The sequence below is a fragment of the Euprymna scolopes genome, chromosome 34 (assembly GCF_053919585.1).
Source record: "Euprymna scolopes isolate OS-2025 chromosome 34, ASM5391958v1, whole genome shotgun sequence".
Lineage (NCBI taxonomy): Eukaryota > Metazoa > Mollusca > Cephalopoda > Sepiida > Sepiolidae > Euprymna > Euprymna scolopes.
This window is the reverse complement of record NC_136515.1, coordinates 19,614,121-19,629,107: the sequence shown is the minus strand read 5'-3', so window position 1 is coordinate 19,629,107 and position 14,987 is coordinate 19,614,121. Positions and strand designations below refer to the sequence as shown.

At 30.8% G+C, this 14,987-nt stretch overlaps 1 protein-coding gene across 3 annotated transcripts in view; it reads left to right on the top strand.

Annotated features, from left to right (window-relative positions):
• Positions 1-14,987, top strand: part of LOC145259110 (nucleoporin p58/p45-like) — a 123,336-nt gene that overhangs the window by 98,608 nt on the left and 9,741 nt on the right. The window contains exon 14 of one of the 3 annotated variants that reach the window (XM_080116775.1): positions 12,551-12,623. The exons of the other annotated variants lie outside the window; for them this stretch is intronic. Coding sequence (XP_079972901.1) covers positions 12,551-12,594 — 44 coding nt within the window. The 3' untranslated portion in view covers positions 12,595-12,623. Of the gene's footprint in view, positions 1-12,550; positions 12,624-14,987 lie in introns of those variants that run through there. 3 annotated transcript variants of the gene reach the window in all.

Below are 14,987 nucleotides of genomic sequence, written 5' to 3'. Positions count from 1 at the left end.
CAAAACTGAAAAGCTTCCAAAAGAGTGTCACTTACAACTGAATTTAACCAAGTACTTTATCCGTTACGCTGCGCAAGGACCTGTTGCATAATTGATAAAGACTTGGTAGATTTCTATCTGCGTATCTTTTCTTGAGAACTAAAATAAAAATACTAAGTTAATAAAAATATACAGACCGATTGAAAATTAAATATTTGACTGATTGGTGATAGTTATTAACTTTACTTTTGGCGAGTTATTGATTTCTTTTACTTAAAAATGCAATATCAAGGCTTACTACCAAGTAAAATTCAATGCCATGTTAAATCTGTCGGGTTTACAAAGCACCAATAAAATCTAATAAAAAAAAAAATCTTAAAAGTATCAAACCTAATAAAAAGCTTGGTAGAAGGTTAAATGTTCTTGCATTTGGTATAAATTATTGGCGCTTCTACACTATCAGAACAAAATTTTGTAGTCGATAAATGGAGTTTTCAGATTAAAACAATGGTTTCTATTCTACTGATTTTTTTTTTCTCAATTTTAATAAATTACAATGTTAGCTTCCAAATTATGCAGTCGAAATTACCTGAATATTATTGAATTATTAAAAAAAAAAAAAAAAAATTTTAATCGTGTTAGCAAGTGAAAAATTGCGGCCATCTTGTTTAAATCGAAACGGAAAATTACCTCCCTTTTGAACTCTCCTGTGTCTTAGATAAGCAAATACGATCGTTTTCTTCAAATTCTATTTTCTATTTTTTTAATAAATAATTTTCTACCTTATCGATTTTCATAATTTTTGGATATAATCATCTGAAAAATACGAGGAATACGTAGATACCATTGTTTTCATGTGAAATTCAGTTTTACAATTTTCGAAATTTTGTTCTGATAGTGTAGAAGCGCCAATTTATTTTTTGTATTTTTTTTTCAGCTCTATACTGTCCAGATTTAATCTTATTCTTTAGCTTTAAAACTCACATCCATTATCTCATTTGCATATCATCTCTCGCCATGCAACGTATGTCCTCAACCCTCATTGGTCAAGTTACTCTTCCATATAATTTTTTTTTTGTGGTTACTTAGGATTGTTATCTCAAAAAGTTATAAACATTTGCATTAAGAAAGGCAAGTTTCTTGAAAGCTTAAGCATTTAGTTAGATAATTTGAGGGTTTTTTTTTACACTTTAGTCATTTTTTATTTAAAAAAATGTAATTTTTTATCTATTTTTTAACGTTTTTATTTTTTTCATCCTTTCATTTAAAAAAATTTTCTTTCATACTTTTTAAAAAAAAAATCAAGACATTAAAAAATGAAAATATTGAAAAAAGGTTATATTGTACATATCCGTAACGAAACAAAGTTCTCCGTAAAACAATTTCATATAATTTTATCAAGTAGTTTTTTTTGTTTTTTTTTTTTACAGCGAAAAAAAAAACAATTTGTTATGATACCAAGCAAAAGGTTCGATTTTTAAGAAGAAAAGCAAGTAAAGATGGGGAGGGAGTTTCGGCACTTTACATTGATTTATCTCCCCGTGGCGTGTTAAAAATTTCCATAATGGCTGACTTCAACGTGCTCTCATAAAAATGTGTTTTTTCGCTGTAAAAAAAAAAAACTACTCGATCAAATTAAATTAAATTTTTTTTCAGAGATCTTCAGTCCAAAACAGATATGTATAATATAACCCTTCTTTTTTTTTTTTTTCGATATTTTCATTTTTTAATGTTTTGATTAAACTGTACAATTACCGTTTTTTTCTTTTTATCTTTATTTTCATTTTATCTTTTTTATTGTTTTTCATTATTTCTTTTTTCTTTATCAGTTTTTCTTTTTTTTCAATTTAAAAAAAAAAAATTTCACTTTAAAAATTAATTTCTTCGTTTTTTTCTTTTTCATATTTTCTCTTTCATTTCGTTCCTCTGTTCCTTTTCCTATATTTTCCTCTTTTATTTAATTTTTTTTCCTTTTTATTCTTTTCTCCTTTACTTTTCCCCCCTTGTATTTTTCCTTTTCATTTTTTTCCTATTGTTCCCCTCTTTTCCATTTTTTTTTTCTTTCATGTTTTTAATTTTCCCACTTTTTTTTTTTTCTGAGATTGAAATTTGCTATTGAAATGAATTTGACATATTAAAAACAATTGCTGAAAATGTTCATTTGCTTAATGTTACTATTGAGTACAAATGAATCACGTGATTATTTTGTAGAAGAAAAAAAAATTGACCTCAAACAAACTTAATATTAAAAAGGAAATGTTTTTCAATGTTGCTATTAATAAATAAGTTATATTTGTTTAACATTGTATATTGAACAATCAAACAATCTTTTAAGTTGAGAATTCCTTTGAGTCAGCCATTTTTTTATTTTATTTTATTTTATTTATTTATTTGTTTTTAACACTTTTTTGTCTCCTAGTTGGTTAAGGACTCTGGCATGATTTTTTTTTTCTTTCTATTTAACCCGTAATATGAATGTTATTAATATTAACTTTAAGGAAATCCTAAAAAAACTTCACTTGGTACTATTTGAAAATGTCTATTTTTTTGCATTTTATACCATTAGATTTAATTTAATTTTTGTAAGTTATAAGTAATTTGAATCTGATAGCCAAAAATTGTGAAATAACAATGTTAGGTACATTGCATATTTGTAATTTGCTATAAATAACCGGGGTAGGACTGAAGGGAGATAAATTTGATCATGTTATGTCATAATACCTTGACTTAAAAAAAAAAAAAAAAAAAAAATTGGCACTCGTGCTCTAGTGTGAAGGTACAATTTTTTTGGTTTTGTTTTCAGTTGAGACATTTGCATAGCAGGGGCAGACAAATGCAATTTCTGAAATGACTTGAAAAAAATAATACAACAATAAATGTGTTTTTATTTTTTTTTTAAATATTTAAAAAATTTATAATAACACAAAATACATTTTTTTTTATAGTACAGTTTTACACAAATTGGAAATTAAATTTTTTTTTTATAACAAAGCCAAAATTCTTAAATTTTCAAATACATGTTTTTTTGTTTTTTTTTTGTTGCTGTTAAAAAAGTTTTTTTTGCACATTTATTAAATTTTAATAAATATAAGAAACTTATAAATACAAAATAGTTTTCTGCCCTTGCTATGCACTCTCCAAATATCCAAATCTGAAAACAAAAAAGTTGTACCGTTACACTAGTGCAAAAGTGTGAAAATTTTTTTATTAAGGGAATGAGGATTGTAACATAATATGAACTAACTTATTTCCCTTCTGTCTTGCAACTGATATTTACAAATTTTAACAAAATCTAGTACAACCAAATGTTTTCCTGATTATTTCAGATGTCAAATTCAAATTAATGTTTTGCTTCGTTTTACTTATCTAGAATTTCCCATATATTAAGTACCTATTTACTATGCCTCCCCACGGGACAGAGTTAGACACCAGGGTCGTTTTTTTTAACGTGGAGAAAAGGTACAAAAATAAAAAATTGTCTCAGTCGTGAAGGATTTCTCCTCCACCGAAAGAGAACAAGAAATAGAAGTGCAGCATCTGAAGAACAGATACTACACTTTGATCTTGTCCCGAAGGCCAAGTATATTAAGTAAACAAATAAAAAATATCTGCATACTGCACATATTCCTAACAGAAAAAAAATATATCATATTCCAAAAATCACATAAATTGATTAAAGAGCTTTACTTTTATAAAGGAAATCATTTTCTCACATCCAAGGATATTCTCTATCATATCACCCTCACTCTGTTGCATTCTGTCAAATATCGGTTTTAAGTAGGTTTTCTCATGGTATAATGTCATTTTGGTGATTTTACAAGGATTTATATTGCAAAGTATGTATAGAGAAAACATTAAATATTAAATCCATTGCTCTTTCTGTTTCTTGTAAAATCAGTTCTCTCTATCGCTGAAAACATTTTCTCACACCTGAGGTTATTCTCCATTTCTACAAATCTATTATCAGACCATGTATGGAATACTGTTGTTGCATTTGGGCTGATGAATCTGTGTCCCATTTGAAGGTTCTTGATAAATTGTAGAAACGTATCTGTAATTTGATTGGTCCACACTTTCTTCTTCACTGCAGCTTCTCTCTCTCATGGGTGTGATCTTGCTAGTCTCAGTCTTTTCTACAAATACTATTATGACATGTGTTATTCAGAATTGTCTGATCTATTTCCTGCCTCCTTTGTTCCAGCTCGTTTGACTCAAGATCTCCATCAATTCACTGCTTTAATATCTCATTGTAATACAGTTTCCCATTCCAGTAGCTTCTTTTCAAGGACTGCAATCTTGTGGAACTCTCTTCCTGCTCACTGTTTTCCTTCTGCTTATAACCTTGATCTTTTCAAGGCTAAAGTCAATAGGCATCTCCTGTTTTTGCAATAGTCAGTTTTGTTCTTGTTAGCCTCTTACATCAAGTGGCTTCACACCTTATCTCGATCGATTTCCATTAAAAAATTTTTTTAAGTGAATTGGAGTTTTCCCAATGTCCCCGTGTTAAAAATGGCTTTCTAAAATCTTGTAAGTTTTAATTATTCAAAGTTATTTCCCTTGTTTTCAAGATGGTGTATGATACCGTTGCTGTTCATTAAGCCACACTCTAATTTTTTCTATAAAAATAAAACTATTCGATCAATTTATATGATTTTTAGTATACAATATTTTCTTTCCATCACAGGTATGTACATCGTACAGTTTTTTTTTCTTTATTTTTGTATTAATATAAGGAGAATTCTGGACAAGTACCCATTTTATTATTTTAATATAAAGTACTAAGGGTCGTTTGTAGTGGATGACCATGCAGACTAATGATGCCAAAGGCAAATTTTAATCCAGTCAATTTCATAACATAACTTTAACTATGGATGTTGGCAACCTTCATGTGGTTCCTCTTGGAAGTACCTGATTCTGAAAGAATCGGACAAAACTAAAATGTAATCAAACTGATCAAAATGAAGTTGTACCATACAAATGATTCATACAAATTTTTAGTTCCTACCCAGAATAAAGAATAGTGGTCAAAAGTCCAGCAAAACCGGATTTTTTGTTCATAAATTATTTTGGTTCTTGTCCAAAATAACCGTATATTAAAAAACAAAAAATAAAGATAAATCTATATAGTGTACAAAGCTGTGACAAAATGAAAATATCATGTTCCAAAAATCATGTAAATTGGTTAAGTAGTTTTATTTTTTTAAATAAAATCATTTTTAAGTGATTAACAGGAATTTGTAGGCATTACAACATAAATCTTTCAGGTTTTGTATTGTTAAATTATCTCCCTTGTTTTTGTGAGATGCTCATAAAATTTGATGTTTTTATTTAAAAGTAAAACTACTTGGTTAATTTATGTGTTTTTTGAAATATGATATTTTTGTTTTGTCACAATATATACACCACACAGATTTTTCTTTCTTTTTTTTTTTTTTCTAATATAAAGGGAATTTTGGACAAGAATAAAAATTATTTTTTCTAAGTTTAAAAATAAAATGCAATATGTTGCTTTGATTGCACATTCGACGTTATAGGAACTAAAATGTGACGTTAGAATCCTGAAACTACACTGCTCAGATACATCTGCAATGAGGATATCCGTAAGTGCTACTTTTGTGTTATTCAAAAAAACACTAGCCCGATCGCTAATTAGGGTTTATTTGAAATCTATACAACTTAAGCGTACATCCACAATAGACATAAACACAAAACAAAGTTCTTTGCACTTTTAAAATAGGAAGGTAGATTTGACAATGTTTATTTTCTAGTGACAACGCTGACAGCCAAGTGAAGTGTGTGTGCAGAATGACAGAGAAATAATGTGTCTGCTGTCCTGCCCGTGGTCGCCGCTTTGTTCTCTCATCGTCTATTTTATTGGCATGGATGACGTCAGAACATTCCACCATACATTGTCTGAAATTTTAGTCAGCCATACTGACCTAATCCTCGAGGATTCTACGTCCTCAATTTTGACTTCTTTGGTGTCATTCGCAGGGCACCTGGATTCAGGATCACTGCCTTGACCCAGTATCTGACCGATTTTACTTTAACTCATCTTCGCAAGCTCGGACAGCCGGCCGTTCACCTCTGCAATCCCCCCCCTCTTCCCACCTCTGTAAAACTGTGGAATCGCACTAATTGAGAGCAAGATAAAGGAATAGTGTTTCGGGTGGTTTGGACATATGCTGCTGATAACTAATGATGATGCCGTTACTAAACTTGCCGAAAGTGACCAGGGGATTGAGCAGTGATGAGATGTTCTACGCAAAGTAGTTAGGTTTTCAAATATAAAGTAATTTCTCAACAAATCCAAGGCCAGATGATTGTTACGAATTCGAGTTCCTCTACAACACCAGATAGGGATGACTATTATATAATATGATCAGTAGTCATGTATCTTATTCCTTATGCTACCAAACTTCACACACATACATACATACATAGATAGATAGATAGATAGATATATATGTTTTTATTTTTCAACCTCAGGGATTTTTGCTTAAATCATTACAAGTTGTTTCGATAGACAGGACAATAAAAAATCCTGTCCATCTCAACAGATAATTCAAGCTAAAAAACAAAAACCTCTCTCTCTCTCTCATATATATATATATATATTAGTGTTGTGCCGATGAATCGGAATCGGTTAAATCGGTAATTTTCGGGGAATCGGAATCGGCATCGGAATCGGAAAAATTTGTGTATAATTTCCGATTCCAAAATCGATTCTTTGAATATTTTTCAAAAGTTAATTTTCAATTGCTTGTACCGATTATAAATATTTATTTCTTTTAAACTATTAGTAAAACTAAACTCTATAGATCTACGTACTCGTTATAGAATGAAGTTCTCATAACAAAATCACGTAATTTCATTAAATAGTTTTTGTTTTACGCTCCCTTGACTAATTATCACAGTTTTTTTAGGAAGATTCCGAATTTCCCAAATCGTTTTTACGGCATAAAATAAAAACTATTTGATGAAATTACGTGATTTTTTTATGAGAACTTCATTCCATAACGAGTACGTAGAATATATATTTTTTTTATTTTTCGTTTTTTAACATAGTGTAAACTGCACAAGCACCCTTTTTTAATACGTGAAGACAGTTTAGAACTTCATCCTAGATCTAAAAATAATTTGGTTTTTAGTGGGTTTACAAATATCATCCAAAAGTAGAATTTCAATGAGGGGGGACTTTTAAATGTAAATATAATTTCTTTTTCAATCTGAAAAATTTCTAAATGTTTTCTCTTTATCTATTTTATCCAGACTTTGATAAATTCATTGTGAGATATTCATGTATATTTTTAACTTTTCCGAAACCCTTGAAAAATGCGACGGTGTCAGACAATGTGGCTCCAGGAAAATAAGATAAAACTCTATTCGTTTGAAATCTTTTCATATTAAACTCCTTGAGAAATTTGGCAAGTGGGTGTGAAAAAGTATTGTTGTCGAAACCAACGGCATCGAAGGTGTTAATTACCCTATAATACTTTCAACTCAACTTTTGAGTGAGATTGGCGGGCTTCAGCGAGGCCTCCGTGATATATATATATATATATATATATATATATATATATATATTGTAAATTATGTGCGCTTATTGGGGATAGGGTGTCTACTTTTTAAGCGATTACACATGGTTTTACAACGTTGCAAACCGAACTTAATTTAGTGGGAAACACTTTAGTTAATATCCATAAAGAATTAGGATGGCCAGAAATGATGATCATTTTACGTTAAATTTATATTCGAAACTGATCTTACACTCTAAATTCTAAATGATCGCTTTTCTTTCCGCCAATTAAAAAAATGTTCTAACACGTAATCTATAAAAGTAATATTTCATTTTGGAATAGGGATTTAGCTGCGAGAGAAAGCACAGAAAGCTCACGCAATCTCACGTTAAAAATGGTTTTCATAATAGTAATATTATTATTTAGAAATTCGTTCGTAACAATGAGATGTGGCTTTGCTAAGTGGCGTTGTTAAATATATTGTTCTTACATCGTTTTCTTATTTTGCCTACCAATCTTCGAATATTTTCCACTATTCATGTAAGTAGCATGTTATACAGTAAATACGAACTGGTACAATATAGCTTTGTTTTAAAATCAAAATAAATGTTTTGTTGTGTTACAATTTTTAATCAATTACAAGGCAAACATTTGAGATAAAATATACGCGGACATTAACCAGGGGTTTATGTAATAATTTGAAAATTTACGAAAAAACAAACAAAAAAAATCTCTAATTAAATATGTATAAATTTTACAAGAATCGGAATCGGGAATCGGATCGGAATCGGAAATTTTGAACGGAATCGGAATCGGGAAAAATTTTGGCATCGTCCCATCACTAATATATATATATATATATATATATATAGTAAGTTATAAAATATATATGGCGATTAAGCTATACGTTTCATCCACTCTAGAACTCTTCAGGCTTATGTGCGAATTTTGTGGTTGTCTGTCATTTTTATATACACACCTTCTATTGAGATTTTAGTTAGCCAATCAGCTTTCTAGTATCCATCGCGCCCTTCCTATCAGCCAATGAACATGCACTTACCGGACAAAGGCCTATTTGACCTCTGGTTGACCTGTTCCTTTGTGTGTGCTCTATTTATCTAGTTTCTTGACCTGTTTTAAATCTAGGTTAGGTTTTTTGGGTTTTTTTATATATATTATTAATTTTTACCTATAGACACTAGTGTTTCATGATTACACAATCATCAATGTAGGATAACAAGTCCTGCCAGTCATGAGATCTGAACCCAGTTACAAAGCCACCTTTTTCTTGCTGGTCCTCTATCTTAGGACCACCAAACAATTACCACAGGAATGAAAGGAATTAAGAACTATTAAACGCTGAATTCGGGCAGATACATTAAGCAATCTAGATTGTTCACATGAGCGGAAATTGTGAACATTTCATAGATGCTAGTTGATTGCCTTAGAAGAAGACAGTGCCCATCCTTAAGTATTCTTAAAGGGACTTGATAATTATAATTAAATAATATTTATTCATTAATACCTACAGACACTAGTGTTTCGTGTTTAGGTAATCATCAGTGTAAGGTAACAATTCTTGCTGGTCACGAGATTCAAACCCAGTTATAAAGCCACCTTTTGCTCCATTTCCAGCTGAGGGCCACCATATAGTGTTGGGATGATTAATCAGATTTGGAAAAATTTGTGCCTATTTTTCAATGCCGAAAACGATTCTCTTAATTATCTTTTTTATTTGATTTTATTTGAAATAAAATCTTCCACTGCTGGTTGGAATATTAAGATAATAAATATTTATTGATTTTAACAAATCTAAATCGGTAATTGTATCAGAATAAAGGAAAATTTTGAAATCGTCCCATCACTAATATATATATATATATATATCTCAAACTTGCCACACACTCATATATATATATATATATATAATTAAATAATAATTATATATATATACTTCAGAATAATTTTATTTAACAATCAGTTGAGATTGTCGGACTGACTTCCTCATCTTGGTTCTTATTGTCACAACGTTTCGGCCGTTTTGCCTTCCAGCCTTCGTCAGGTGTTTTGTATCGAACTGGGGAACCGTTTGTTAGGAGTCTCGAACCCAACCCTTTATTATTATTACGGGGGTACCTAACAAACGGTTCCCCAGTTCGATACAAAACACCTGACGAAGGCCAGAGGGCAAAACGGCCGAAACGTTGTGACAATAACAACCAAGATGAGGAAGTCAGTCCGACAATCTCAATCAATGAAAACACCTCATCTCAAAAATACAGACAATTACTAACAATCAGTTGGTATGGAAACCTGTGATTATAAGATTTACAAAATATTACTGGCAGTAATATTCTATAAGTATTATCCCATCTAAATAGGAATTGCTCGATATACAAGATAGAGCAAATAAATAAAATTGTGATTCAATTAATTTCAAGACACTTATTGAAATGAAGTGGTTGAGTTTCATATCAAAGATTTGTATTATTCTAAGCAAGACAAAGAATACTTTAGAAAATTAATCTCCTTAACCTATAGGGTTTCGATGTCTACCATCTCTTCAGAGGAGAGAAAATATTAGCAAATATTTATAAAGGTATGTACCCTATTTGCTAAAGTCAGTGAGACATGGAAAGTCAAAGTCAAAGTCAAAATAAATTAATCAGAAGTCATGTAGCAAGAAGATTTGAAGAAAAGGATATGAAAATTGTAGATCGAGATTGTGTGGTAAAATCCATGGTGGACGTTCTTTGAAGCAGTTGGGTAGTAAGATCCAAGTTGTCCGGCAAGTTCTTGTATAAATTTGTTTGTGGGTCCAGCGAAAATAATTCAGTCTGGTGGAAGCCTTATCATTAGAAATCTATATTATTATTAGTGGGGTCAGGTGTTAGTTGTAGGGAGAGGAGGTAATGGTGAAAGGTAAGAAGTGGGGTGAACACATGTGCATATATATCTATATATATATACATACACATGCACACACACACACATATATATAGAGAGAGAGAGAGCAGAAGAGATATCTTTTTAAATAAAGTTCAAAGACCCATAAAAAAGTTTGACCGGTTGCTTAATTAGAGTCAAGTTGTGTACTGGATATCGAGACAAGGCCAGGGAAGGAAAGAGGAACAAGAAGAGACATAGAGATAAAATAAAAATAAAAAGAAGAGCCCAAAACGCAAATGGAATAATGCATTTTTTCAAAATTTATACTAGTTTCATCTTAATTTCCCTTGTCAGTTTAAATCGAATTTGTTCAGTCAACTCAAATTATATATACTATTCCATAAGGTGCTATACTTGTTAATTTTATACGCATTTATAGTTTCCCTTAAAAGGGAGAATTGAAATAAAGGTTTAGAATATACTAATGTTTATGAGTGAATTGTAAAACCAAGGCTAAGCATATTAATAGAATGTTCTATCCTTATTTTATAATCCTTACGGTAATAATTCAATGTTAAATAAAATAAAACAAAAATAATAAAGTAATAATAATACCTTACTGAAAAGTGTCTAAAGATCGGTAATATCCACAACATTATACGATTTAATAATATTTAACTGGGAAAAGTTTCCTATACATGTATTCACATACACACATACGAATACATATATATACATATGTACACATACATGCACCCATACATATATATATACTCATACACATACAGACAAGTGCACACACACAATATATCCATGCATACACACCCATATATACATATACACTTATGTATACAAATGTATGGATTTAGACATAAAGAAAGTATACCAATAGTCATACCATTAATTATAATAATAATCAGTGTAGGTAACATAACTACAAGTATCATAAAAAAGAAAACCAATTTTTAGGCGCTACACTGCTAATTAACATTAAGAAGACGAGAAGAGTAGGGTTGTGTAACTATGGCTATAGAATTGAATTATTTTAGTACAAAACAGGATGACGCATCATTGAGTTCTTTCTTATTTATATGTGCGGATCTGGAAGTTACCTTGCAATGGGGAATGTTTACTCCATTTATGGTTAGTAAATAGAAGCGAAAATTATAAACTCTTTAATTGGGAAGCTACATGTTTTTGGAAATACTATTCTAACAAGATCTCAGAGTGCAAATTACGTGCAAGAAATTAAAGTGTAGTATGTTAATGTGCTTATAGTAAGTCAATTCTTAACATGTACATCAACAATAAGAGAAAGTTATTATATGGGTTAGAAGAGGTGATTAAGAACCTATCTTTAGAAAATGAACATTTTTTTTTATTAGCAAAGTTTTAGTTTAGATTTTAGTCAAAACTGATGTGTATTTAGTTATTAAATAATAATTATTCTTTCATACCTACAAACACTAGTGTTTCTTGTTTACGCAATCATTAGTCTGTCATATATATATATATATATATATATATATATATATATATATATGCAGCAAGTTTGCTAATAGCTACATTGACGATATTATCACTGCTCTCTCCTGTAGGCTTATAATGAACCTAATAAATCTAGTTCAACTTCCCAAAATTAAAAAAAAATACTCCCCTATGTTTTTAGAAAACTTTTAGTTAACAACACGAAAATATTAAAAACCAACCTTCACACAGACTAAGCCTGTGATTGTGTCAAGTATGGACACACATCCATCGTTGTGGACCATGCTGAATCTCATAGAAAAAAAAATGTCTATTGGAAAACTTGCCTGCAGTAGAAGTCACAAGAAAGTGACCCAGAGGAAGAGCGATACTAAATGTATGAGTATGCCAGTGATCATATCACGTTGGAACACAAATCTATCTGCTGTAGCTCGATAATAGTGCCGAGAAAAATGTTTTGAAATAGTGCCGAGAAAAAGACGTTTTGAAATAGGGCCGAGAAAAAGACGTTTTGAAATAGGGCCGAGAAAAAGACGTTTTGAAATAGGGCCGAGAAAAAGACGTTTTGAAATAGTACCAAATTTCTGTTAGGATTCTCTTAAAATTAATGTTAACCGACGTGCGTTACGTTTATGTCAGTCGGAATCATGATTTGCTTGAAATGTATTTTGCAGATGAAAACTCTTCCGTGGAATTATTTTCTCGGGGTCACACATAAATTCTTTAAAAAAAAAAAAAACACACAATAAAAATCCTGTGTTCACCATGCAAGTGAGTTCTTGTAGTTTTAGTCGGTTGTGAACTTTTTTTCAAACAAATAACTCATACTACTCCTCCTACCCTTTTTTTAAAAATTTTTGCATTCCAAGTTTTGTTTTCTATCTTTGCTCCCTTTGAAATTAAAATATGTTTCTATTACTACCGAGCTTTTTAAAAAATTCCATTTTTTTTTTTTTTTTTTTTTTTTTTAATTCTTCCCCCCCTCCAAATCTCAAAACCCATCTTGCATTTCTAAATTTTTGTGATGAGGATTAATTATTTGGATTCATCAGACTACTGTTCTCATCTTGAGTGTCATTTTCACGTTTCAGTCAATGTAACCTCCAACCTTCTTTAGGTGTATCTTGTCATACTTGGATGAAATTTGGATGGAATTTCAAACGGAGCCTTTGATTTATTTCAAGCAAAGACTTGTGGTGCAGTGGTTAGAGTACTTGGAAACATCATTTGTAAAAGTGATATTCTCCTGAAGGTTGAAGGTTCAATTCTCAGTGTGGGCGACCAAAAAATACAATTGTGAATTCCATTTTTTTTTTTTTTTTTTTTTTACATAGAAATCACCACTTATCAAGGCCCGGGGGCCACTCGAGGATAAGGGTTAATGGGTATACATTAGTGAATGTGATTATAGCGTAGTAAACATAAGTAGCGGGAATTTTGTAAATTGGATTACTTTAGGGGACGGTTTATCAAGAATTTGTTTACATTTGACTTGAAGACAATCAGGTTGTAGTCAGTTGGAAAGCAGGCAATCGGAAGAACCTCTATCCAGTCATGACTGACAGAACAAGAGCCTGCTGCTCTTGTGAAGTAAATAAAGGGTTCTGTTCGAAATTCTGTCCAAATTCCTGAGTTCTACAGAAACATTCCTGAGTTCGACAAGATACACCTGAAGAAGGTTGGAGGTTACATCGACCAAAACGTTGTGAAAATTACACTCAAGATGAGAACAGTAGTCGGATGAATCTAAATGATACGAATAAAATCCATCTTGTTTATCACAAAAGTAATGCCAACTTTACGGCACAACGCGTGTGTGAGTGAAATTGATTTTTTTTCTTTTACAAAGATTTTCTTAAATTTTTGGTGGTTTTCAGGAATAGGCATCCCTAGATTTGCAGTCATGGTGTAGGCAATTCTGCCTACGAATGGAGAAAGTCAAACTGATGTAACATTCTTTTCCGAAATATACAAATAAAGATTGATTTTAATAGTGTAGAAGTTTAAGGGCAAACTTGAACTTCTAAGCTTTGCTTGGATTATATTTCCAAATTATTATTTTAAAAAATGTACTTAATTATTAACACATCGTAAAATCTACTTTTATAATTGAAAGTGGGCAAAAATAAATTAAAAAAAAATAGGGAGAAGAGTTAGTTTCTCAAATAATTGTTACCAAAGTCAATAAAGTGTTAGGATCAACTTAACCTTAAAAAAAAAAAAGTAGAGTTACTTCCCTTGGACTGACTGGGTGATCTCTCTTGAATGTAGTAGGAGGGGGTAGGAGTTCAACCATGACACCATGAGGACGAAACACACACACACAGCTCATAAGCAATTACACCTACAAATGGAGAAAATCGAATTGATTTCTGACTTTTTCCCTAATAAATAATAATAAAGAATGGTTTAATATTGTAGAAGTTTTAGGGTTGGGTTTATCTTGAACTTTTTTAGGGTTTGCTTGAATTAGTGGAGATGGGGGGGGTCATAAAATAGGTTTGAATATATTTTAATTCATGCAGATTTCGATTCTCTATTCAATATGATATTGTACCTACCTAATATATATTACTGATTTTAAAAGTAAAAAAAAAAAAAAAAAAAAAAATGACTTAGGTACCATCAGCTAGAATCAAAACCAAAGCATTTAGCACTCCAGCGGCATTCCCTACCATTTGAGCTATCAATGAATTTGCACGTACGCAAAAGTAATAGAAATATGAACATTTTGTGTTTCAACTTGCCAAGATATTTCCGTATTTCATGTGTTATTTATTAATCCAAAGATTTTACTAGTTCTAAAACATCCTTGGTGTACGATTACCATTTCCTGTTAATTCCAGTGTTATATGGCCAGTATTTTAAGAGTTTATCTGTTAAATATTTTCACACATACATACATACATACATCTACTGATTTCTTTATATAGATTATTATAGCGTGGAACAATAAAAAGTGTCGCCCTAAAGAAAATAACATTACAGCTTTATTTTAAAACTTTTATTGAAAAATCAATTCAGGTAACTTGATTATGTAGTAGAGCTGACATCTATTCAATGTAGCCGCCTTCAGCCTCAATCTCCACCTCGATACGCGTCCGGAACTGG